Consider the following 24,322-nt stretch of genomic DNA (forward strand, 5'->3'; position numbering starts at 1 on the left):
ACAGTAGTTTATCGATGTTTAAAAGGAGCGAGACAGCGTGTGTCGACAGGATACCTTTCACCTGCTATGCATGAATCATCCGACTTACAAATCCATACTCTGTCAAATATCACAATCGGGAATCGGAAGCAATCAGTAAAGTTTCAGATCAGATAAGTATTCTGGTCGCTGATGAGTCAACTGACACATGAACCCATCGTATTGGTCAACCAATTCGTAATTGTGATCATAAAACGTATGTTATGTCGATTTTATGCGTGCCTCCTCACATCTCTGTTGGATCAGTTTCGTGTAAGGAGCACACTCCTGTTAATGAAGGTATTATGTCGTTCCAGCCCCAAACCAATTCGGCCCTAATTCGATCCGGGCCCAAATTGATCCGTCCCAAGTTGATTCAGTCAAATCTTTCCGTCCCAATAGTAAAATAATGAATAATTATTATTATCAAAATCGAGGGTTTTGTGATATATGTGATCCATGGTAAGTGGATGATGATTAATGACAACAGGTAAGTTTGTCTATTATTGGCATATTTATATGATTTTAAATCGTTTTGGAAAAGGAATATAATTGGTACTGTTTGTAAAGCAACATTATTGGTTTAAAGTTATTTTTCATGATTATATATAGTTTTTACTTAATTCTCACTTTTACGAGATAAGGAGATATTTACAATCAGCTGAAATATATATTATGTAATCATCGCAACAACATATTTCAATATTTCTCAATTTGAGTAATTCTTATAGCTTAAAAAAAAGTTTGTATGCATCAGCTTGGGGATCGGATTGTTTAGCTGTGTGTGTAACTATTTGTTATTGCACCGTTAAGATTAAAGTCATTTGAAAAATTGCTGATTAATGTTGATAAATGTGATTTTGTTGATGATACTAACTTCTGTAATATATGTTTTAAGTAAAATAATTCATGCACAATTAGTCATGATTACTTCTAATAAAATCATAATCATCATAAATGTTTAATACAGCGGAATCTCCCGTACTTATTTAAGGTAATAAATTGATTAGAATATTAATATTTTACATAAAAAAAATAGTGTATTTCGATATGAAATCGTAATATAAATATTTTTGTTTAACTTCCAAAGTAATTTCTCCTCTAGATATACATTCGAATATGCGTCAAAGGCAAAATTTTGATCGTCCACCTTTCTGTTATTCATAAAATCCAATAATGTTCATGAACTACAAGTTAAATACATATAATTTTTATCCCTTGTAGAAGCATTAGTTATATTGATAAGTCACCTTCTCTGCTGTAAAACAGCGTGAACCCGAATCTTACCTTGTCAAGGGGACTACTTTCATGTCTTATTTGAATCTTCTTTAGTCATTTAGGATTTCCAAAGTCAACTATCGAATAAATGGGAGAAGTGTATCCTACTTTTGATTTTGAATATTTCCTTTGTCCACGTTTCCTGATAATCCCGGCCAAAGATATGTATTAAAAGTGAAAAGACAGACTAAAGATTCTCTTCAGAATTTAAAGTATTTAACTGCTTTATATTTTGCTTTTATTTTCCCAAAGGGTTCCTATGTATCAACATAAAGCTGTTTCTAAACCATGTCTTCGTTCTTTGTGATGATATCTTCCGGTGCTTTATCACTGAGTGGAATTTTGTTGTAGTCATTAAGTTTATATTCGAATTCATATATTTGATAATATGTAAAGTAACTGTACATAACAGTCGTCCCTGATTCGAACAACTCGTTTAGCGAAATTTGCTTTAGTTTCATTGTAAGTGTAAAAGATGTACACATCTCAGATTTCAGATACTGTTTCAATAGCCTGCTATCATATTCACCACAATGGTTCGGGCGAATCCATTCTAGCGTTTCTTCCTTTGTTGTTTTATTCTTTAGAACACCCACAAATACCCATTAAATGTATCAAGGACTATCAGTAAATATCGAATACTTCAATTTTGTTTCTGATTATTATATACGTTGGCTAAATCTGTGTCCAACAAATAGTATAGTCCTTGTGAAGTGAATCCGCTTAACGACCTAACGAGACGTTAGATACTATGATTATTTTGGTCTTTGATTTTGTGCAGACCTATGATGTATCATTTCTTCGTTAGTAAATTTTAATTATCGTTGGTCCAGAAAAAACAGATCGGACAAGATGTATCGAAAAATTTATTTTGCAGGTATTCCATCCAATGCTCATCGACAAAAATTAAACAACACATCATTGATTATTCAGTATGATCAATATCTGGGTTAATGAACTATTTCGCAATCTGTTCTATTCAAGACCCAGCAGTCTACATGTAACATAAATTTCGCAATGATGAGCTGTGTTACTGCACATCATCTTGAATTATTCTGTATATATATGATATATACCCACCACAGCGCCACATTTCATACAACCGTTATATTGAATTCCGTAGTGACATAACATAATCCTTTCTCCACAATATTGCATTCCGTAGTGACTTTATGTATTCAATTTTCTGCGTCTTGCATTAAATTATTTGCATTTTGCATTCAATTCTCTTTATCTTGCATTCAATAGTGACGCCACACATTCCTCAACCAATGATGTATTGCGCCCCAAAGATGCAATATATCACCAAATGTCATGAGAATGGAAGACTGATATTTACAATGTGCGTATAAAAGTGCTCAAAATTATAAAAAAAAAATTCTTCAAGCACTTCAGCATGCTTAATCTGAAAAGCTGTTTTGAATAGCAATAAGGATGGCCATGAAAAATCAGTAATGTATATTATACGGAAATATATAGCTATAATTTGAAATAAGTTCAAGAATAATTCTTGAAAATGTTCTCAAGTCTTGCCCTTCTTCCTATCGGAAATGCCTGAAACTAATCAAGATAATGTCTTCGACATTGTATTAGAATTATGCAAACAAACAAACAAAAAATGGATAACTCTGTTGTTTGTAGACTAATAATATGATGTACAAATAGATGCAGCATTTTTGAAATCTCATTTCATCATTTGAATAATGAGTCATTTGACTTTATAGAAAAGTCTTATATTCTCTCTTGAAACTTTGTCTCTGGGCAGTTTAAACAAGACTTTTATAAATACCTTAGGAGCTGCTAAATAGATACAGATAACTTTGATAATATATCTCCTGTTAATGATCGCAAAATTGCATAGAAGTTTCTTTTTGCTATTGATGTTGGTCAAGCATTTTTTCGTGCTTTCAAATGCATTCAGTTTTTCTTTGATATTCCCAATTGTGACTTCCAACCAACTTGAATAAAGCATATCGTTAAAAATAATGTATTTGAGAGTTTTGGTGATTTATTCATCAAGTCAAGTTGAGAGGGAAACATTCAACAAAGACATTCATTGACACCTTGGAATAATTTGAATGAGTGTTCTCTTTTATGTTATATCAACCCCTTAACTATTTTACAGTTCCCTTAGTTTTTGTTTTGTTAACTTGGTTTGTCTCTTTTTAATCGATTTACTAGATTTGAACATCGATAAACTACTGTCGCCTGAATTCACATCTTCAAGTCATTCACACAAGTCATATCTTTGAAGAAAGATGAACAGGCCGTTTTGTTTGTTTTGTCATATACTGAGTATTAGCTTTTAATATATCAAATTGGGGATTTGTGCGTGGCGTTAACTCACAAAAAAGAATCTGCTTTGTCTGTCTTGTATTGATTCATTTACCGGGGCCTTTATCTCGCCTTGCCTTAAATAACAAGAGTCAGGTTGTAAGATTCGTGGAATATTTTCCTAAATCTTTTGTACGTTATCAATCAAAAGAAATGGAGGACACTACCAGTATCAGAATGTTTTTGTTTTCGAGTGTGTGTTGTACTACTGCCAGTTGCTTCCTAATACTAAAATGTTTTGAGAGATTAGGGATTCAAATTGAAGATTGATCAGTACTAGCCCCACTAAAATTGATTGTGAACTCTGGAAGATGAGCAGTCGTTTTTTGGTGAGCTAAAATTATGTGATAACTTGTTGCATTCAATGATTTAAAAGTCGACGGAAAAGTGGACTATCGAAATAAGAAGATGTGCTGTGATGGCCAATGAGACAACTCTCCACCAGAGACTAAATGACGTAGTAGTTAACAAATATAGGTCACCGTACAGCCTTCAACAATAAGCAAAATTCATACCGCATAGTTATCAATAAAGGGCCCGAAATGACAAATGCAAAACAATTCAAACGAGAACATAGTTGCCTGACTTGTGTACAAAACAAAAAACCAAAACCAAATATGATATACAGCAACAAACGACAACCACTGAATTACAGGCTCCTGACTGTGGACAGAATGAGACTGGCTTAAACATGTTTGTTGGCGCCAAACCCTCCCCCTAACCTGGGGCAGTAGTGTAACAGTACAACACAAAATCAAACTATAAAAATCAGTTGAAAAGGGCTTAACTCATCAAATCGATACAAAGCAGAAAAACAACTACCAATAAAATGCTCCGCAGGGCGCAGCTTGATACGACCGCAGAGGTCGAACCCTGAACAGTTAGGGCAAGTATGGACACAACATTCAAGCTTGATACAGCTTTGCATTTGGATTGTGATTAAATATTTGACACAGCATAGGTTTCTGACACAGAATGAATGTGATCTAAGAACTTAAAAATTTTAAATTGGACATTCACCTATTATGGTCCAATATCCAAAATCTAAATACATGGTTAGATTCAGCATATCAAAGAACCCCAAGAATTCAATTTTTGATGAAATCAAACAAAGTTTAATTTTGGACCCTTTTGACCTCAATGTGGACAAAGTTGATAACGGGGCCCAAAAATCAAAAATCTAAATACATGGTTAAATTTAGCATATCAAAGAACCCCATATATTCAATTTTTGTTGAAATCAAACAAAGTTTAATTTTGGACCCCGATTTGGACCAACTTGAAAACTGGGCCCATAATCAAAAATCTAAACACATGTTTAGATTCAGCATATCAAAGAACCCTAAAAATTCAATTTTTGTTAAAATCAAACTAAGTTTAATTTTGGACCCTTTGGACCTTTATGTAGACCAATTTGAAAACGGAACCAAAAATTAAGTATCTAAATACACGGTTAGATTCGGCATATCAAAGAACCCTAATAATTCAATTTTTGATGAAATCAAACAAAGTTTAATTTTGGACCCTTTTGACCTCAATGTGAACCAATTTAAAAACGGGGCCCAAAATCCAAAAACTAAATACACGGTTAGATTCAGCATATTAAAGAACCCCAAGAATACAAGAATAAAACCCCATTGAAATTGGTCAAGAAATAAGCAATTTATACGAAGTATCTTCTTTTGCACAATACTGTGCAATTAAATATTTCTTGCTATTGCGCAATACTGTACAATTGACAATTTCTTGCTATTGCGCAATATTGTGCTATTGGATATTTCTTGCTATTGCGCAATACTGTGCAATTGAAGATTTCTTGCTATTGCGCAATACTGTGCATTTGAAGATTTCTTGCTATTGTGCAATACTGTGCAATTGAAAATTTCTTGCTATTGCACAATACTTATTATATAATAATTTACACATCCTGTTTGGTGTGTATCTCCTACCATATTATTATTATTTGCTTTTAAATATAAATCAGAAATAACCAACTTAAAATAGAAAATTTTAAAAGAAAAAAAAGGAAAAAAAGGAAGAAAAAAAAAATCCCCCCCCAAATTTTTTGAACCCCCTTATGATTCATCACCCCCAAACTCAATCCCAGCCTTCCCTTTGTAGTATGGTACCTTGCAGTACAATTTCAGAGAGATCCATACACTTGAACACAAGTTATTGTCTGGAAACTAGAAAAATGTGTTTTTTGGCCCCTTTTTGGCCCCAAATTCCTAAACATTTAGGGCAATTACCCCCAAATTCAAACCCAGCTTTCCCTTTGTGGTATGGAACCTTGAAGTACAATTTCAGAAAGATCCATACACTTACACACAAGTTATTGTCCTGAAACTAGAAAAATGCTTTTTTTTTGCCCCTTTTTGGCCCCTAATTTCCAAAATATTGAGGCAATTACCCCCATCATCAATCCCAGCCTTCCCTTTGTGGTATGGTACCTTGCAGTACAATTTCAGAGAGATCCATACACTTGAACACAAGTTATTGTCTGGAAACTAGAAAAATGCTTATTATTGGCCCCTTTTTGGCCCCCAATTCCTAAACGTTTCGGCAATTACCCCAAACTCAATTCCAGCTTTCCCTTTGTGATATGGAACCTTGTAGTACAATTTCAGAAAGATCCATACACTTACACACAAGTTATTGTCATAAAACTAGAAAAATGCTTGTTTTTTGCCCCTTTTTTGGCCCCTAATTCCTAAAATTTTGAGGCAATTACCCCCAAAATCAATCCCAGCATTCCTTTTGTGATATGGAACCTTGTGGTACAATGTCAGAGAGATCCATACACTTACACACAAATTATGTCTGGAAGTTACAAAAATGCTTATTTTTGGCCCCTTTTTGGCCCCTAATTCCTTTACTGTTGGTACCATAACCCCCAAAATCAATCCCAACCTTCCTTTTGTGGTATTGAACCTTGTGGTAAAATTTCATAGAGATCCATCCACTTAAACTAAAGTTAGAGTGCGAAAACCAATGTGTCTTCGGACGACGACGACGACGACGACGACGACGACGACGCCAACGTCATGCCAATATACGACCACAAAAATTTTTTTGCGGTCGTATAAATAGTCAGACCAGACGTGACTGGGAATTGATACCTTCCTCACAACAAAAAAGATCTGAGAGTACTCGCAGTTACTGACAGCTACTAGTAGTTCAAGGTCAATAATAACCAATAAAACAATCATGTATCTAAAACTAAAATATTGATTATGACACATCAAACTTCCAACGGATTTAGTGTAAAGACGTCATCAACAGTCATAGAAAAACATGACCTTGTGCAATGCAAAAATATAGGTATCGACAGATTGTAGAACCGTAAAGGTGCATATGTATATAGCAATAATATTTAGTATGGTTTAAATTTACTGATAACAAAATCAATATTTATACCAATAAAAACAATATTCAAAGATCTATTTACAGCGTTGAATTTGTAACATTTTAGAATGAGTTTATTCAAAGGATTGATAAGTTTACCCCGATCGTATCTCAATTTCTGGGCTCGGTAAAACCATCATCGTAAGAATTAGGATGTGCTATCCCGTTTGAAATACATTTTCTCAAAACCTGCAAACCAAATCTTTGGATCTCTAGAAGAATTTAATAAAGATTTTAAGCAATTTGGCAACGAAATCCTTGATTTAATCATTTACCAGTAATATATAGATTACGTTCATTGAAATGCAAAACGTCACTACATTTACAGGCATAGCAAACAAGTTAGGATACATAAACGCCACAAGACAGTGCCAAAGAAACATCATCGTCCAAAAAAGGAAAATTAACAATAAGGAACGAAAAATCGTTCCTATTGTCTACAAGTAGACCCCTCGTAGCCATCGGTCGCACAAAGTTCATAATATTCATCCGAAACGTGTTGACACCCGCGAGACATTTGACTGTCCCTCTGGTATCTTTCGTCCCTCTTTAAACGGACGAGTTCAAATTTGCAATATTTAAATCGTCTCTTTTGTTATAAAGTTTAGTTCTCAGAAATCCCTCACTGTCAATTAATAAATCATTTAAAGCTATGAAGCAGACCATATTGTACTTGCGGTGTCCTTATTTCAAATCCAATGAGATAGATACAATGAACATAGTACCTAGACTTTGAACTTTTTAGTGAGTGGACACTATCCATTATCGAAAAGTGAAACTAAAGAACGTGACGCTGGCCACTTTTCATTATTGCTGAGAAGTACTTGTATAAAGTCTACCTCATACGATTAATTGTTTGAAACCGAGTGGTCAAATTCTGAATCAAAGTATCTTCACTTGTAAGATGCATTGCCCAAAACGAATATTTAGTGTTCTAAGATCCATACCCCCTGCACATACCAGGAAACTTCATTTTAAGCTTCGTTTGTTATCTAAATATAATATGGAATTTATAATATCGTCCTCTGAAAATAAAAAAAAAAACCAATTACGAATGTCAAAACAAACAAGGTTTAAAAATAAAACTTCTTATTTGTTGTTTTTTAAGAAATTATTTAGTCACAGCTTTACTATTGTGATGTGTCAACTATTAATAAGTATAATGATGTGCAACATCTGCATTTAAGATGATCATTGTTTAATTCAGTTTTAATCAATATTTGGTATAGCTCTTGCAAAATTGTATACGGATCTACAAAATCTGTAGAAAACTTTTAAAACTGAGGTTTACAAGACGATTTCAATAGTAAAATTGCTATCGTTAATATTATTACATGTAGTTTGGGAGCGAACTCATAACCTCACATGATTACAAGACAACAACCTATGCTGTAAATTTTAAAGGTATAAGAGGAATTATAATTGTAATCTATGCAAAGATTCCTATCTACAGAACTAAAGTAATAATGAATTAAGTAAAATATCCAATGCTATTCAAAGGTGGTGTGATGGTTTGCATGGAATACTGACTAATCGGAACTAATATGTTCCTGATCTTTTTTCGGCTGAGTAATATTTTAAGAAATTACTCCGGTCCAATTGTATATTTTGTTCGTTATCAACATTCACATTAGCTATTGGTCTATAACTTGTGCATTGCTCAGATCGAAAATACAATTTTCTCAACTTACAGACACCATACTGTCTCTTTCCCTTCATATTTATTTCTGATAAGTCTACACATCCCTACGAAAATGATTTCAGAGTGATTTTCCTACATCTAACGTAACATTTCCATTTAATTTTGTCTTCGAATATAGCTCACAATTCTATTCAGTGTAAATTGCGTTGGCCAATTTCCCATTTATTTCTTTCACTCTTTCTCAATGTCGAAGAGGTTGTAAAACCTAGACAGCGATAAACATGTCTGTCGCTAGTTGTTAACCATTTCGTAAAGGTGACGGAAAAATTATGAAGTGTCGATTTCAGTCTTCGGAACAGAGTTTGTGTAAGGTTGATTGATTATTTGTTGCTTAACGTCCAGTGGCAAATATTTCAGGCATGTTTAGGACGAGAAAAAATTAACAATAAATTCAATAGGTATGCCCTGTAATAAAGGCTTGAAGGTCGGGGGAATTTGGACTGCCACTGGAAAATGAGGGGATATATTGGATAGTAACAGAATTTTGCGTACATGTACATCTCGCACAGCCAAACGGATGGCCTATCTTGGCGAGGGTTTTACTACCAGTCGAAATAATACCAAAATGACTTTATTTCTATTCCCAAGTCAGTCACCCTTGGGGTTTGTGTACGGAACATACACCTGTCAATGAATTCAGTATAGTATAAATATGCACAAGCGTAACGTATTGATTGAGGTATGTAAATGCCATACGATGGGACAAAAGGTATTCTACTGCTGGGAAATGGGAATTTGACAATTGAAAAGTTGAAATCATCAAGTTTGTCATAGATTCTAGTTTAAAGTCTGTTTCATAACAGGGGGAAGACTAAGGTATGAGGCAGACCTTCTAGTTTAGGTAGTATCTTTAATCAAGTTCACTTGGATATATGAGATGCAATCAATCACTGAAATGTGGGTATAAAAAGTAATTTTCCATCCAAGATCGTTACGATAATATTATTAATAACAAAAGGAAATATAAGAACTGTCATTAATTAAAACCTTGGTTTTTATCTAAATAGAATTATTTAATTAAACTGTTGTTGATGAATCATTGCCTGTTGGTTAATATTGAATGGGTTTTTATTATTGGGACAATACAGTGTTTTTTTAATTTTTAAAATCAAAAAGTCGATACACAAATTCACAAGAATGTCACGGGTTTTTTTTTTTTTTTTTTTTTTTTTTTTTTTTGCACTGTTCCTGACGTTACTATGTGAATTATATCTTGATGAATTGTAGCAGCCTATAATTTTGGCTTTAAGAGTTATTTAGTTCAAAGATGACCATTTCAGTATTAAAAATCGTTACTAGATTGCAAGATGGCATGATTTTGAAACTACAGAACGAATACTTAAAAAGTGCCTTCGATATATGGAACATTAAATGATACGATATTTACCTGCAGTTATGTTTTTTAGTCTGTTAAACCGATATTATTTGGTTAGATTACGGTACTAACGTTACAGCATCTTATTTAATTTCATTAAACGAGTAATTCATAGAAAGATACAGTTTAATATGATAATTTATCTCATAGGGGCGAAATTTCCAAACTGTACAGTCACATTTATGTAAAATGTGGAAAGGCCTATTGATTTTTGTATTATTTGTTTTTACAATACTATCAACTGTACCAATTTGACCGTACCAGATGCGCATTTCGACAATTAATGCATCTTCAGTGATGATCAAGGCCACAATATGTTATAGAGAAAGTCAAAAACCAAAAATACATAATAATAACCTTGAATGAATTCGGAACATGGAGGAGACCGTACATTACAGTGTTCGTTTTGTGAACAACCTAATCCTATATGGCGGAAATATCTAAATTGTGGGAAAAAATCTATGTCGGTAGTGTGAATATTTTATTCCAATGTCGTTATTGATTTTTGAGAATAAAATGATTAAGTTTGAAATGAGAGAAATCAAATTACGAGCAATAAATTGCAAACTTCCGCAAAAGGTGGACATAATAATATTTGTGACCATGAACACCAAAGCCATGCAACTACTCTAAAGAGATGGTTAACATTAGACTAACGAACAAATGTCAACTGATTCTCTTAAAATTTATTTTTGATATTCTGTTCTCATATATCTGATCTACCATAATTATCCACCTCTGTCCCATAACTTTTCACTGTGTTTTCTCCCAGTACTCCTGGATCTCCATACGCTACGCCATTCTCTATTTCACTAGTTGTAACAGATCCGGTACCTTCATCGTATCCTCCTGTTCCGTCAAAGTCGGTAAATAGACCGTTATCTTGATCATAGTGAGGTATATCATTTATACCTAAAATATGAAGATTCTGAACATTTTTGTCAGAATATTCCTGTTTCCCGGTTTGAACTAATTCTTTGCCCGGTGTGACCCCAATGCCATCATCTAATTGTACGACAGGAATGTGGTATGGCTCATGCAGATCTCCATTTTCATTATATGATGGAACTTTTGTAACTTTGTTATTTGTTAAATCTTTGTCATTCATATATTCAGAATTAAGTTTGCTACCCGTCACATCATAATACGGAGTGGTGAGAGCACTACTTGTACTATACATGTTAGTCCCTACAGAGTTTGCATAATTTGTTTCGCCATAATTAGAGTTATCCATGTTCATATCTTTTCTAACATATGTGTGACCATTGCCCGAGTCTTCTAAATAATATGTCAGGTTACCTGATGAACTGGAACCTGAACATATTGCTATAGATCCTGTGCTCCCTCTCTGTATGCAAGTACAATTTAAAAAAGTTTCTCCATTTGTTTCTTTAGAAAATCCTGTCTCTCCATAGGAATAGCATTTCCCAGTAAGTCCTTTACAGCCTAAAATTTAAAAATGAATTTAGTACTGAAAAATACTTACTAATAGGTATGGGGTATCCATCCATAACACAAACTCAGTACATGCACAGCAAAAAACACAAAAAGCAACGGAACCGCGATTTTATTACTGTTCTTCATTTCAAAGACACAGTGATGCCTTCAACACGTAGCAAATACTGTAACCACACAAGTTTAAGACGGCCCCTAGTAAATATTTCAGTTGAATTCTTTGCAAAGACGTTCTTCGAATATATATTTGAATTCTTCATGAAATTAGAATTCTTTCTTGACCTATAAAAAATGCATTTTTTAAGTCATAAATTTTTGAACTATTTAAGACTTCGTCTTTCTTTCGCCATGTTATCAGGCCTGGGTAGCAGGTTAAGGCATTTAATGAGTATGGTATTATGATGTCTTGCCACTATCACATCCGAACTAAGAACTGATAAATTCAAATCGATTTCCACATTGTCAAATGGAAAATAAACCAATTTGTTAAAAGGAGATAGTTAGAAACATTCATGTTATTTCGGTATGGTGAGGTCAATGTTTTTTTTTTGTTAGTTTACATTGAGATGTCATTGGTATCGTGATGGGTAAAGTAAAAGTTATCAAATATTTCGATAAGACTCACCGCCTCGTACAACTTCTCTTACTTCTTGATCAACCTTTAAATAACATTGTCTGTAGTAACAGAGGTCATCACAGTAGTAACCTCCATAAGGTATACATTTGTTGCCATCAACTATACAACCTACAAATAAAAGCACATGTAAAATGATGAATCCCATTAAGATTAGTCAACTCAATCGAACTCGGTCTGCACAACACGTAATTCTTGAAAATCTTTCAGTAGGTGTTTTAGTTTTCTATGTTGTGTTTTGTGTACTGTTGTTTGTATTTTGGTCTTTTTTTTTTGTCATGGCGTTGTCAGTTTATTTTCGACTTATGAGTTTGAATGTCCCTTTTGTATCTTTCGCCTCTCTTTTTCGCTAGAGACCAAACGTGTATTAAGCCAAACATACCACCAGGCAACATTAGTTGGTAGCGCTTTTTGATTGACAAAGTGGTAATTACACATATGTATTGGAAAGAAATCATGCTACATTCTTGTCATAAGCATTTCCTACAGTGTGTTTTCATCCGATTTTGACATAATGAACATTGACAATGTAAAGTTCATGTAAAATTTCAGTGTTCTATGTATTATTGAAGCGAAGTTAATACTGGACGTTACGTACAACAAACGGCATCATATTATACCCACCTCTTTATATGGAAATCAAACGAAAGGTATAACAATGCTGTATTAATAAAACACTTGAAATTTATTATTTTTAGTTTGTGTGCACAATCCAGTACATATTTTAACAAGATGAGATGGATCAGAAAGAATATTATGTTTTAAACATGATCAAACATACTGACTAGTTTTGGATATAATCTCTTCATTGGAACAACTGTAAAGGTATAAAAAAAGAGCAGAGTTCGAATGTCCCCCGCGTTGCACATATTTTATCTGTTCTGTCCAAGGACAATAACTAAAAAAACTTTTTTTTCTTTAAATCTCTTTAAAATTATCTTACTAGATGGTTGAAGACTTAGAGCAAATTTCCGATATATTTAATATTTCCAAGGGAAAAACTCATTAAAAATACTTGATCGGCACTTATTTTTAAAATTGTCTGCGACATTGCTGTTATATACCTTTGATATGAATTTGATAAAAAATCTGGCAAAAATTGTACAAGCGGGAGCAATTACAATGCAATTTTCCATATAATCAATGTTTCCAAGGGGTATAACTCTTTTAAAAATAAATGATCGTCACTGATTTTCAAACTTGTGAAAGACATTGCTGATATAAACCTATGATATAAGTTTCATAAAAATCTGGCAAGAATTGTGCACATGAGAGTGCTAACGATGCAATTTCCAAACTATTAATGTTTCAAAGGGGCATTACTCTTTTAAAAATAAATGATCGTCACTGATTTCAAAGACATTGCTGATATAAACCTACGATAAAAGTTTCATAAAAATCTGGCAAGAATTGTACACATGAGAGCGTTAATGCAATTTTCCAAATTAATAATGTATCTAAGGGCATAACTCTTTTAAAAATAATTGATTGGCACTGATTTTCGAACTCGTCCACAACATTGCCAGTATTAACCTATGATATAAGTTTCATAAAAATCTGGCAAGAATTGCACAAATAAGAGCGCTAACGATGCAATTTTCCATATAGTTAATGTTTCCAAGGGGCAAAACTCTTTTAAAAATAATTGATCTGCACTGATTCTCGAACTCGTCCAAGACATTGCTATATATTAACCTATGATATAAGTTTCATAAAAATCTAACAAGAATTGTACAAATGAGAGCGTTAACGATGCAATTTTCCACATAATTGATGTTTCCAAGGGGAATAACTCTTTTAAATATAATTCGTCTGCACTGATTTTCGAACTCGCCAAGACATTGCTGATATAAACCTATGATATAAGTTTCATGAAAATCTAGCAAGAATTGTACAAATGGGAGCGCTAACGATGAAATTTTCCATATAATTAATGTTTATAAGGGGCATAACTCTTTTAAAAATAATTGATCGGCACTGATTTTCGAACTCGTCCAGGACATTGCTACTATAAACCTATGATATAAGTTTCATAAAAATCTGGCATGAATTGTACACGTGAGAGCGCTAACAAGACCGGACGGACGGATCCCCGGTGTTTCTATGTTCCCCGCAACGCGTTGCGCGGGGGACAAAAATCCGCTAACTTACCATATTGTTTAGATATTGTTGTAGCATTACCATTACAATAATATTCCATACAGTTAGATTCATTTCTCCATGTGTCATACATATTGACACATCTATTACCAACAGGACATGCTGTAAGAGTAAAGTTGTGTGGTAATTATATTAACAAATGAACTGTGCCACCATTATTAAATAGTCGTTTGAATTAGAGATATATAAAAAGCCAATATTTACATATTGCATATTGCAAAGTGTAGTCATTTCTGACTGAAATTCCAAATTGTGATCATTCTTAAGAAAGACTTAGTAATACCTCAAGAGCTGAAAGCTGAAACTATAATTTATACATACTTAGGATGTGTATCTTGCAGTAACATTATTTGAATGATACGTGTGGATGAACCCATTCAATTTTGTTTATATTCTAATTTGGTTGGTTTACAAAGATTTACAATAGTTCTAGTAGCATTTCCGATTGAATAATAGAGTTTTTATTCTGGCATCGTGGATAAGGACCTACGTTTTATTCCATTATCGTGGATACCGAATTATCTTTTAAAATAGTATTGTAGATATGGAAATACCTTTTTTAATTGTCTCCCATTTCACATTCATACTTTCTTGTGTTGTACATTCAAAAATGAAACAGTTATTGACAACTGTCTCCTCAAACTTATAACACTTTCCTTGAAAAGTGCATCCTGGAATTATATTAATTATTTAATATCATTACATACTTAATTGCGGTATCAATCGTAAATTTCATTTATGCGACAAGAGAACATAACTTTATATTTTTTTCTGAAGTACTGAAATTCATCAGGTTCACGCGACATTAAAAGTTTGGAAAGTCAAATAAATATCAACACAAAATCATGGAGCGCGTGAAAATAAGTGAGTTGATAGAGCTATGTTATTATTATTTTTTTTTATATTTTCCATGCATTTCATTTGTTAATCGAACATTGTCATACCAGTTGGTAAATGATTTGGTGTATTAAGTTGTTCTTTCAGAATCAATTAACACTATTTACATTCCAGTTCACGTTTGTTTACATTCTTTGAATCACAGTTTTTTCCCTCACACTTGCGCTGTGCGATTGCCAAAGTTTTAACGAGAGGTCTTGTGATTTTGGTCACAGCATACGGAAAAATGTATCGGCAAATTAGAGTACGAGAAGACAATAATTCGATTGCAATTCATTTTGAAAATTTTGATACGATAAAGGATTTTCTTTTTACAAGAAAGTCCATGCACACTTTTTTTAAGTCAAACTTAGCCATTTTTCAAGTATATAAAACATGTTTATTGTTTTTTTTTAATTTGAAGTCTCATATGACTGTAATGATTTAATTGTAAAGTCTGTTTTGATCTCCCGAAGAAGACATGGTCGTAACAGTCATTGACATATAACCTATAACAGATAATATACCTGGTACAGAAGTAATGACAGTCAACGTTTCTCCATTGTCTCCAGGAAGTAAATCACAGTAATGTTCTGTACAGTTAGTACCAGGCCATGATGCACCATTTTTGTAACAATTACCTTTGTATTTACAACATTCACAATCTGGAAAAAATCAACACATTTTCTTATTATATAGAACAAAAACAAGATTATGTAAGAAGAATGATTGCCACTGAAACAATTATCCAACATAGACCAAAGAAAAAAAATGCTAACAACTAATCGCTTCAACGGCACTTTGTAATTTTTATTCAACTATTGTAATAAGTTTGGTATGTCTATTTTAAGCTTTGCTGTAGTATTTTTATCATTTTGTAATTTTTATTCAACTATTGTAATAAGTTTGGTATGTCTATTTTAAGCTTTGCTGTAGTATTTTTATCATTTAGTACATAATTTTCTTTATATTGATGTTGATGAATTTTAGAATATGTTGCCATAGATATCAAGCATGAGATTTAGGGGCTGTGCCCTGTGTCTGTTTTACTTAAAAGAGAACTTTATTGAACATATGCATATGATATCGCAGCCAATGTCAAGTATGCTATTGTAACAGTCATCATTTACTCGAGACGATACAAAAAACATTTTTGGGCATCATAATAAAAAGGCCCAAACAGCCACTGAACAACCAAGATCGCTCTAAAGTTAAATTTTGCATGAAGGAGTTTCAAAAAGTAAAGTTTGACAATTTAATCAACTGTATAAAGATTGCAAACTATTTTCTTTAACATATAAATGCAGATATTTGAATATAATAATCGTTAAAAAATTAAAGAACCCGAAGTATTGACTCTGGTATAGAAATGTAGACTTCTTCCGAACGGCATTAAACTCATCCGTTTGCCTGTGCCTGATGTAGAAACACGAAGCCACGGCCCGTCGGAATGAGACGTGTAATCAGTTGCCTCCTGTAGAGAGGATGACATACTCTCTATACACTAAAGAACTCTTGCAATAACTGTTTGTGGGGTCCTTATAGGCGACATGTTCAATGCTGTATTTTCCATTTCTATCTAACATACTCTTTTTCAAGGGGCAGTCTTAATTTTCTTTTACCTACAGGATGTATTGTTTATTTCTTCTGGACCTGCATATGCATGAATAGTTAACACCAGGCATTTAGTATATCAATCAATTAATCAATCAAATTATTTGACTGCCACCAAGTACATATGCAATACATACAATTAAAGCAAACAGTTTATAATATCGTTCCTTAAGAGCGTGTTATTGATTAACGCCACTTTCAGCACTATTGCGCTATTTCGTGGCAGTCAGTTTTTATTGGCAGAGGAAGCCGGAGTGCTCGGAGAGAACCACCGACCTTCGGTAGGAGAACTTACAATCTAGTCAGTTAAGATTGGAGTCGAACGCACCTGCCCCTGGTCCGATTCGAACTCACAACCTCAGACTAGTAATACAGTAGTTCGATTATTTAGACCACTCGACCATCGAGACCCCGTGTGTGCTATACAAGTCATAAGTAAACACATCGTATAATTATATACAGGCCTTCGACATGCATACAAGTGCACGAGTATTATTTGACCGTTTTGCATTCATGCGTTATGGGGTCCTTTTATTTTACATACGAAATTAGACATTGTTCTATTTTAGGATAAACCTTATGTATTCATTATAGACCTACTAGGTACTTTTCCAATTTTCTCTATCCTTGCTGTTTTGACATAGATCTGATCTTCCCCGATACATTTATACTGGTCACAATCATACTCCCAGACTTCTTCTGGTGCTTTACATTCTTGCTCCTGTGATAAACACCCTGAAAAATTATAATGTGCAGATTATTTATTTCAGTTAGTTGATCTTCTTCTTTTACCATTTCCGATTCATATCTTTATCCTCAATAACATACACGGTACAAATTGTAATGCACCTTGATCCTTAACATCAAACATAGTCAGACGTTTTGTTAAAATATACTTTTTCACGTTTTGGTCTTTTGGAAATTGTTGTTTGTGCTGTATTTTATAGACCCCTCTAACAAGAAATTTGTTTTGCATGTACACGTATAAAAATTGCGGTTTTTATCCAACGCAATCATAGGTTTGAACGTTGTTTTTTCAATTTAGACTTTTTTCATAGTCATAGACATATATAGTACTATACATATCTCTGGCATAGTGCTCAAAGATGATGGACTTTCCTGCTAATCTATTTCTTTCCTTGGCCATTTTCTAAAAGTCCTTCAATCTGCTCTAAAATTCACATTGTTATGGATTATAAGGTTTTAGTATAACTTTATGGTGTATTTCCGAATATATGATCAAATCATAAATGCTTAAAGATGGCTCCAAATTTCAATTTTAATAGATTTTGGCAAAATGTGAGTAATTATTTTAAAAGTGTATTAGAAGGAGATTTTTAACTAAAACCTAAAATTCTACTATAAGTAATTATATATATTACCTTTCATTTACAACTAAATTTATCATGGCACCTAATGTCTTTCAAAGCAAAATTTTACAAAAACATGTAAAACTTGTACCATTGTCTTTAATAGCAATATGTAGCGCTGAATGACAATTTTGAATCAATTAAATTTATATCAGAATAAGATATGACCCGCCCCACCCCCTCCTAAAAAGAAAAAAAAGAAAGATGAATGGTTAGTGCCTACCACAAAAAGGCCAATGATTATTTTATTGGAAGAGACAAAAGACTCAAAAAAACGTATTCAAAGTATTTATTATCGCATATTAGTAAATGTGTATTAAATTATATGCCATCTCAATTTGTCAGTACTTACATGCTTGGCCATCAATAACATAGAAATGTACTTTCCTCCCATTACGATAATCTTCAAAGTATGTACAAGTTCTGGAAGAACAGCCTTCTTTCCATCTCTCCCCTGGTAAGTGACATCTTTCAATTTCAGGATTCTTAGGATCTTTGTATATACACCCTACGTAAGACAAAACGATATTTTTATAATTCCTTACCATGTATTTCAATAGTTCATAAATATTCATATGGTACCATTATTCTTTAAGTTGATTCCTCCCTTTAAACACAGTAATAAAGTTTCACTACGACTTGTGTCTTCCATGGATGATATGTCAGTATAGGCTATCGTTCCTTTTTTAACGGCCTTTATATGTAGAAATAACCAGGATGTTAGGGCCCTTAAAGGGTTTATCAAAAACCCATAACTTAGTATATGCATATATCGAATAACTGTCTAGAAGTTTGCTACAGATACCCTTATTATATCGATAATAGACACTCAAAAGCAATTCACAATTAACCCATGGGGTGGTGTGGGACATAGAAATGTATCTATCTGACAGTAAACCCAATGCTAGAAAGGGAAGTACCTTTTGACTGTGCGAAGATTTGAAATGCTACATGCTATTTTAACGTTACGATGGTTGAAATCAATAGTGTTACTTTGTTTAATTTCATTGTTTAGCAAATTTTGTCTTAAATGGTTCTGGATTTTTTAAATTCACTTAAGCACAGCCAATGACAGCTGTTATTGTGTTTACAAACATTATCCATAGTAACCATAGTCAAACTCTTATCAAAAAGGGTATTTAAAAACTACACCATACATCAGCTTTTAATAAAGACGGCCTTATGAATAAATTTAGATTTTCAAGTCTGAGAAGAGAAACACAGCATTAGGTTGTCTCATTCAGAATTAGAAACGATATAAATCAAAGCATTGTCGATGTTGTGATTCAGCCAATTTTGTAGCTAGTCCGACATTTTTTCTGACCAAACTTTCAATATCGTTTTTTTATTTTCATTTCCATCATCTAACTGGAAAATTTTGCAATAGTGATGCAAATTATTTTAATATTTCAATTTTAGACGAGGTCAGATTTTTTAACATCTTTTTTTAGAAACATTTGCCATTCACTGCTTTTGACAAGAATGAAAAGGGAAATCTTCAAACAAGTAATAAATCTTTTATAGTTTGGCTTAATAATTTCCGGAAAGAGCATTTTTATCTAAATTGGTGTTCATTCTTCATAAAAAAAAATCGTTTCCCGTATTCAAATATACATATACAAATACCAAATGAGATATTTACAATTACTGTTAAATAGCAATATAATTAGGTAATAAACAAATAAATTGTATTACAGAAAATTCTCAGATAAGAATTATGCATTTTTTTTATTGTTTATACACCAAAAAGATTATTTGCAGAATATGCTCAGGTAAGAGTTATACAATTTTGTTTATTGTTTCAACCAAATTACTGATAATTGTAACTTAAATAGAACTTAATTATTGACTTATGTCAGATGATTATGACACTGATTTTACAAGTGAAATGAAATAAGCTTGCATTTTTTATACATATTTCATTTTTTGTCTTTTTTTGGAAAAAAACACAGCTTAATAATCATTCATCTTTCACACAAAATTAACAGAATAATGTTATGTAGTGTAGATCAAAATAAATGATAGGTATACTGTTGAGGTCAAGAATTTGTGTATTCAGTTAGATGTGTAATAAATCATGTAACACACGAGATATTAACTGTAGTCAATTAAGTCGGCATTAGAGTGGAGTTGATTCCAATTAATACTTACACCTTTAGTGTAATTGTCTGAAAATCATGACAGTTGAAAAATTACTAGTATTGTATCACCCAAGGAAAGAGTTGGAATAATAGCATTTCAAAAAAGTGCGGGAATCAACTTTGATATCAATACACATCTTGTACCAAATTTTATTCAATAACAAATACTGATAAAATACTTTCATAATTCTTATCAACTACTTGAATTTGATATATCACTTTTTCACATTAATTAATAAGTGGTAATTTAATATAAATTTTGAATAACAAAGGAACTATATGAAAGGGTATGTTTAAAATAAAGTAGCTGTTCGACCAATCTTTTCTTAATTTAAGGGCAAATAACAAGTTTGCAGTTGCTGATTAAAATGTTGTATAAAGTTTCTGCAAGTGATTAAAACACATAATTAGATTCATGATATGTCTTCAACTTAAAATTCTGCACAATCTCAAAATCTGGAGTGATCACATAGATCCAGCATGGCTTTATCAAAAAAGAAATAAAGAAGAAATCAGCGATGGATGTTTAAACTAACCTATATAATTTGTTTGGACAAGTCCATTGACACATTTGAACTTCTTACAGGGTAGTAACGGATCTGTCCAGGTTTCTTTATGCTTATGTCCATGGAATATACAATCAGCTGAAAATATAGTTATAATACATTCAATACATGAGCATGACCATGAATGCTATGAAACCATGAATCTACCAGTTTCCACCGGTTTTTTTTATAACATGAAAGCAAGTTTTACATGTTTCATATTGTATCCAATTTTTAACCGTAACAATTTGTTGCTTAGTCTTTAGTTTTCTATGTTGTGTCATCTGTACTATTATTTGTCTGTTTGTCTATTTATTTTTGGCATGGCGTTGTCAGTTTGTTTTCGATCTATGAGTTTGACTGTCCCTATGGTATCTTTCGTTCCTCTTTGATCATTTGAATTTTTTGTCAAATTCAGTTATGTTTAGACGTCCAACATAATGAGTATGTCACTTTATTTCCAAACAAATCTAAAATGCCAATAAATGTTCGTAATCCTTATTACGATAATCATAAATCTTGACTTAGTTTATATCGTTAAAATGGCACAATAAACTTCGTATTAGAAGTTTGAAATTACGCGTAAATCGTTCAACCAGCTCCTCTAAAAACGGTTCTGTTTCTAAAACAAACTGACAGACAGTTAGAGTAAATGAGAAATTTCAATATTTATGTATATTTCTTATTGAACATTTGAACTATGTTGAGTACCCTTTTATTTGCATATTGGAATTTCATGAATATAAAATTTCTTACCCGCAAACTAACAAACGGAAACATTCAATTTCAGTAATTTATTTCGGGAAAAAATCTACCTGAATTATCCAAATCCTGCTTTGTCCACATTTTTATGATTGTTATTGTTGTGTAGCTCTTATTTCGGCAATATAAATGTGTCTTTTTCTCGTACTTAGACACAAATCATTCATCTTTAATATGGAAACAACTTTTTAGCAATTCTGAAACATTCATTTTTTTCTACATGAATTCAGAATCCTACAATTTATTAAATAAATAAAACAAACATGCCTCACCCCACAAAAGTTGAATGGTCGTGCCTTTTTATGTTAAAAACAAATGTAAACATACCTTTTGGCACTTTGGGTTTCTTAAGTCTGTAAGCTGATAGCGCTTCACTGTATAAAACAATCAAATAGATAATAGCCCATAAAATCATTTTAATTTCAAAATGGAGTGCTAAAACTTGAAATAGACTGTATAGTGTTCTGACACTGAACACACACCGTTTACCACTGTTTTCGTCATCAGATACTGTTTAGAATTACAGATTACGATACAAAGCTACTTTAAAGACATTGGCTCCTTTATTACACATGAAGGGAGAAATTAGATAAAAAATGAAAAATGACAATAAAAGTTAAAGAAACCAGAAAAAAATAAACAGCTGTGTGGATAACAAGGCTATTACACTGCAAACCAGGCAAAAACAAATTAGGATTATCTTTATTTTATGATAGGAAACAGCTTACCATAACATACCGTGAAAGAATTCAGAATGCTCTTAATGACGTCGGATTGGTAAAATTGATTTGTTTTTATCCTTTTTACATGTGACTGATATATATGGAGTACTTTTGATTTGTTTTAAATTGTGTATTTAATGGTATTGGTCATTATAGTGGACGTATTTGGTGTATTTGACATTAAATATAACGCTTCCCACACAAAAATATGTTTCTATGACTATAACAGAAAATGTTAAAAAAAACTGTTCAAGACTTACTTATAATAACAGATAATATATTTTTAAGTGCAATATGGTTTTGTTTATTCGCCTGTATAAAAACTACAGAGTTATTCAGTGCGAGTTCATTTGACAGACATTTGGACGTCAACAACTTTCAGATGGGAACAAATAAAAGAAAATCCATACCAGAATACATCAAATATAATATGCACATCAACATGTTTCAAGATTATGTTAACATATTATTGTTGCACTGTACAATTGTCATTATTCTTCAATCCACTGGCACATTTATCAATGCCATCAAGTATTCGTAGTTCGAAATTATTTCTATGTACCTGTATAATTATGGAATAGATCAAAGCATGAAAGCGCTGTAAATGCAGCTGCCATCTTACTAAATTTTATTTTGGTGACTTGTAGTTTTAAAAAAATGCATCCTTATGTAATGGAATTACAACTGACAGGACCCTATATTGATCAAATTCGGACCATTAGTTCATCAGTTAAAAACCTTTTTAGAAGGGGCTATCGACATATGAGGTTTACGAAATTGAAACTTTTTACTTACCATGAGCAACTTGACGGATGTTACTTGTTGAGTAGGATTTTCTTACCCTTCTGGAGCACACTAGAATGTCCAGAGTTTTTGGTGAGGTTCGTGTTGTCTCCTTGTTTTTATGAAGTGATTTGTAGAGCTGTAGTTTGTTTTGGCCATATATATATAGAGTTGTCATTTTCTGTTCGAGGTCGACATAAGAGTTTTGAATGACCCCTTCGTATCTTCCGCCTTTTTAAAAAAAAAAATCAAATGTCACAGATTTTTTTAAACAAGTCGAACGTTTTCTTTTGTTTACTACGCTATAGGTATAAGTAAAAAAATCCCTCTTTGTTTAACAAGTAGAAGGTTAAGCCCATAACTACATGTCACGAAATAGTTTCATCAAAACTGAATAACACCAGTAAAATGATTGTAAAACACTGTTAAAAGTAATGAATGAATTAAAATGCGATTAGCTATCACTTTGTAGTAAAATGAAATGGGGTATCGTACTGAATCCGATTTTATTCGTCGTTTATAATCACGTAGATAATTCCTAGTTTTTATTTACCGTCTCAGACTCGAGTAACATATATATATTAATATAAAAGTAAGGAGATGTGGTATGATTGCCAATGAGACAAGTTTCCATAATGCTAGATCGATAGCTTACCCCAAAACAAATAACAAAAATTATTATCCGGAATCCATGTGCATTGGACACACGTACAAAGTGATGACTATATTATTAGTGGAGCAACATGGTAATGTCAATTAAAGACAATAACCCCAATAAGTAGTCAATCGACCATCCCTATGTTTGCTTAAAAATGTTGTCTTGCTCTTCATTTTTGCCATTTACAGTTTTTCTCAAGCTATAATAACCAAAATTTGGAAACTTCGTTAACAAGAGTGCACACGCTGAAATGTCTCGCCTGTTTTATTGATCATTGAATTCATGTTGAAAGTCTGTAAAATGAAGGTTTTACTACAAACATAACACAAACTTAACATTATCAATGTTCTATGAAAATGAGGTCAAACCATGCCAGACAGACATGCATACCTTACAATCATTCCATACACAAAATATAGTGGTCCTATTGCTAATAGTATCAGAAACAGACCAAACCACAAAATCTTAACATTGACCAACTATTATGAAC

General features: G+C 32.6%; 2 protein-coding genes across 2 annotated transcripts in view; one reads left to right on the plus strand and one right to left on the minus strand.

The window, feature by feature from the left end:
* The window catches only part of LOC127701048 (A disintegrin and metalloproteinase with thrombospondin motifs 18-like), a 523,205-nt gene that overhangs the window by 64,112 nt on the left and 434,771 nt on the right, over positions 1-24,322 (plus strand). The window lies entirely within an intron of this gene.
* On the minus strand, positions 10,819-23,008 carry LOC127701875 (uncharacterized). Its single transcript, XM_052205846.1, has 9 exons — positions 22,954-23,008; positions 20,899-21,006; positions 18,574-18,729; positions 17,452-17,586; positions 15,765-15,902; positions 14,916-15,032; positions 14,353-14,463; positions 12,193-12,312; positions 10,819-11,558 (listed from the first exon to the last, which is right to left on the minus strand). The coding sequence occupies exons 1-9, from the start codon at positions 23,006-23,008 to the stop codon at positions 10,819-10,821; spliced, it is 1,680 nt and encodes a 559-aa protein (XP_052061806.1).

The sequence above is a fragment of the Mytilus californianus genome, unplaced genomic scaffold (genome assembly GCF_021869535.1).
Source record: "Mytilus californianus isolate M0D057914Y unplaced genomic scaffold, xbMytCali1.0.p SCAF_5, whole genome shotgun sequence".
In the NCBI taxonomy this organism is placed as follows: Eukaryota; Metazoa; Mollusca; class Bivalvia; order Mytilida; family Mytilidae; genus Mytilus; species Mytilus californianus.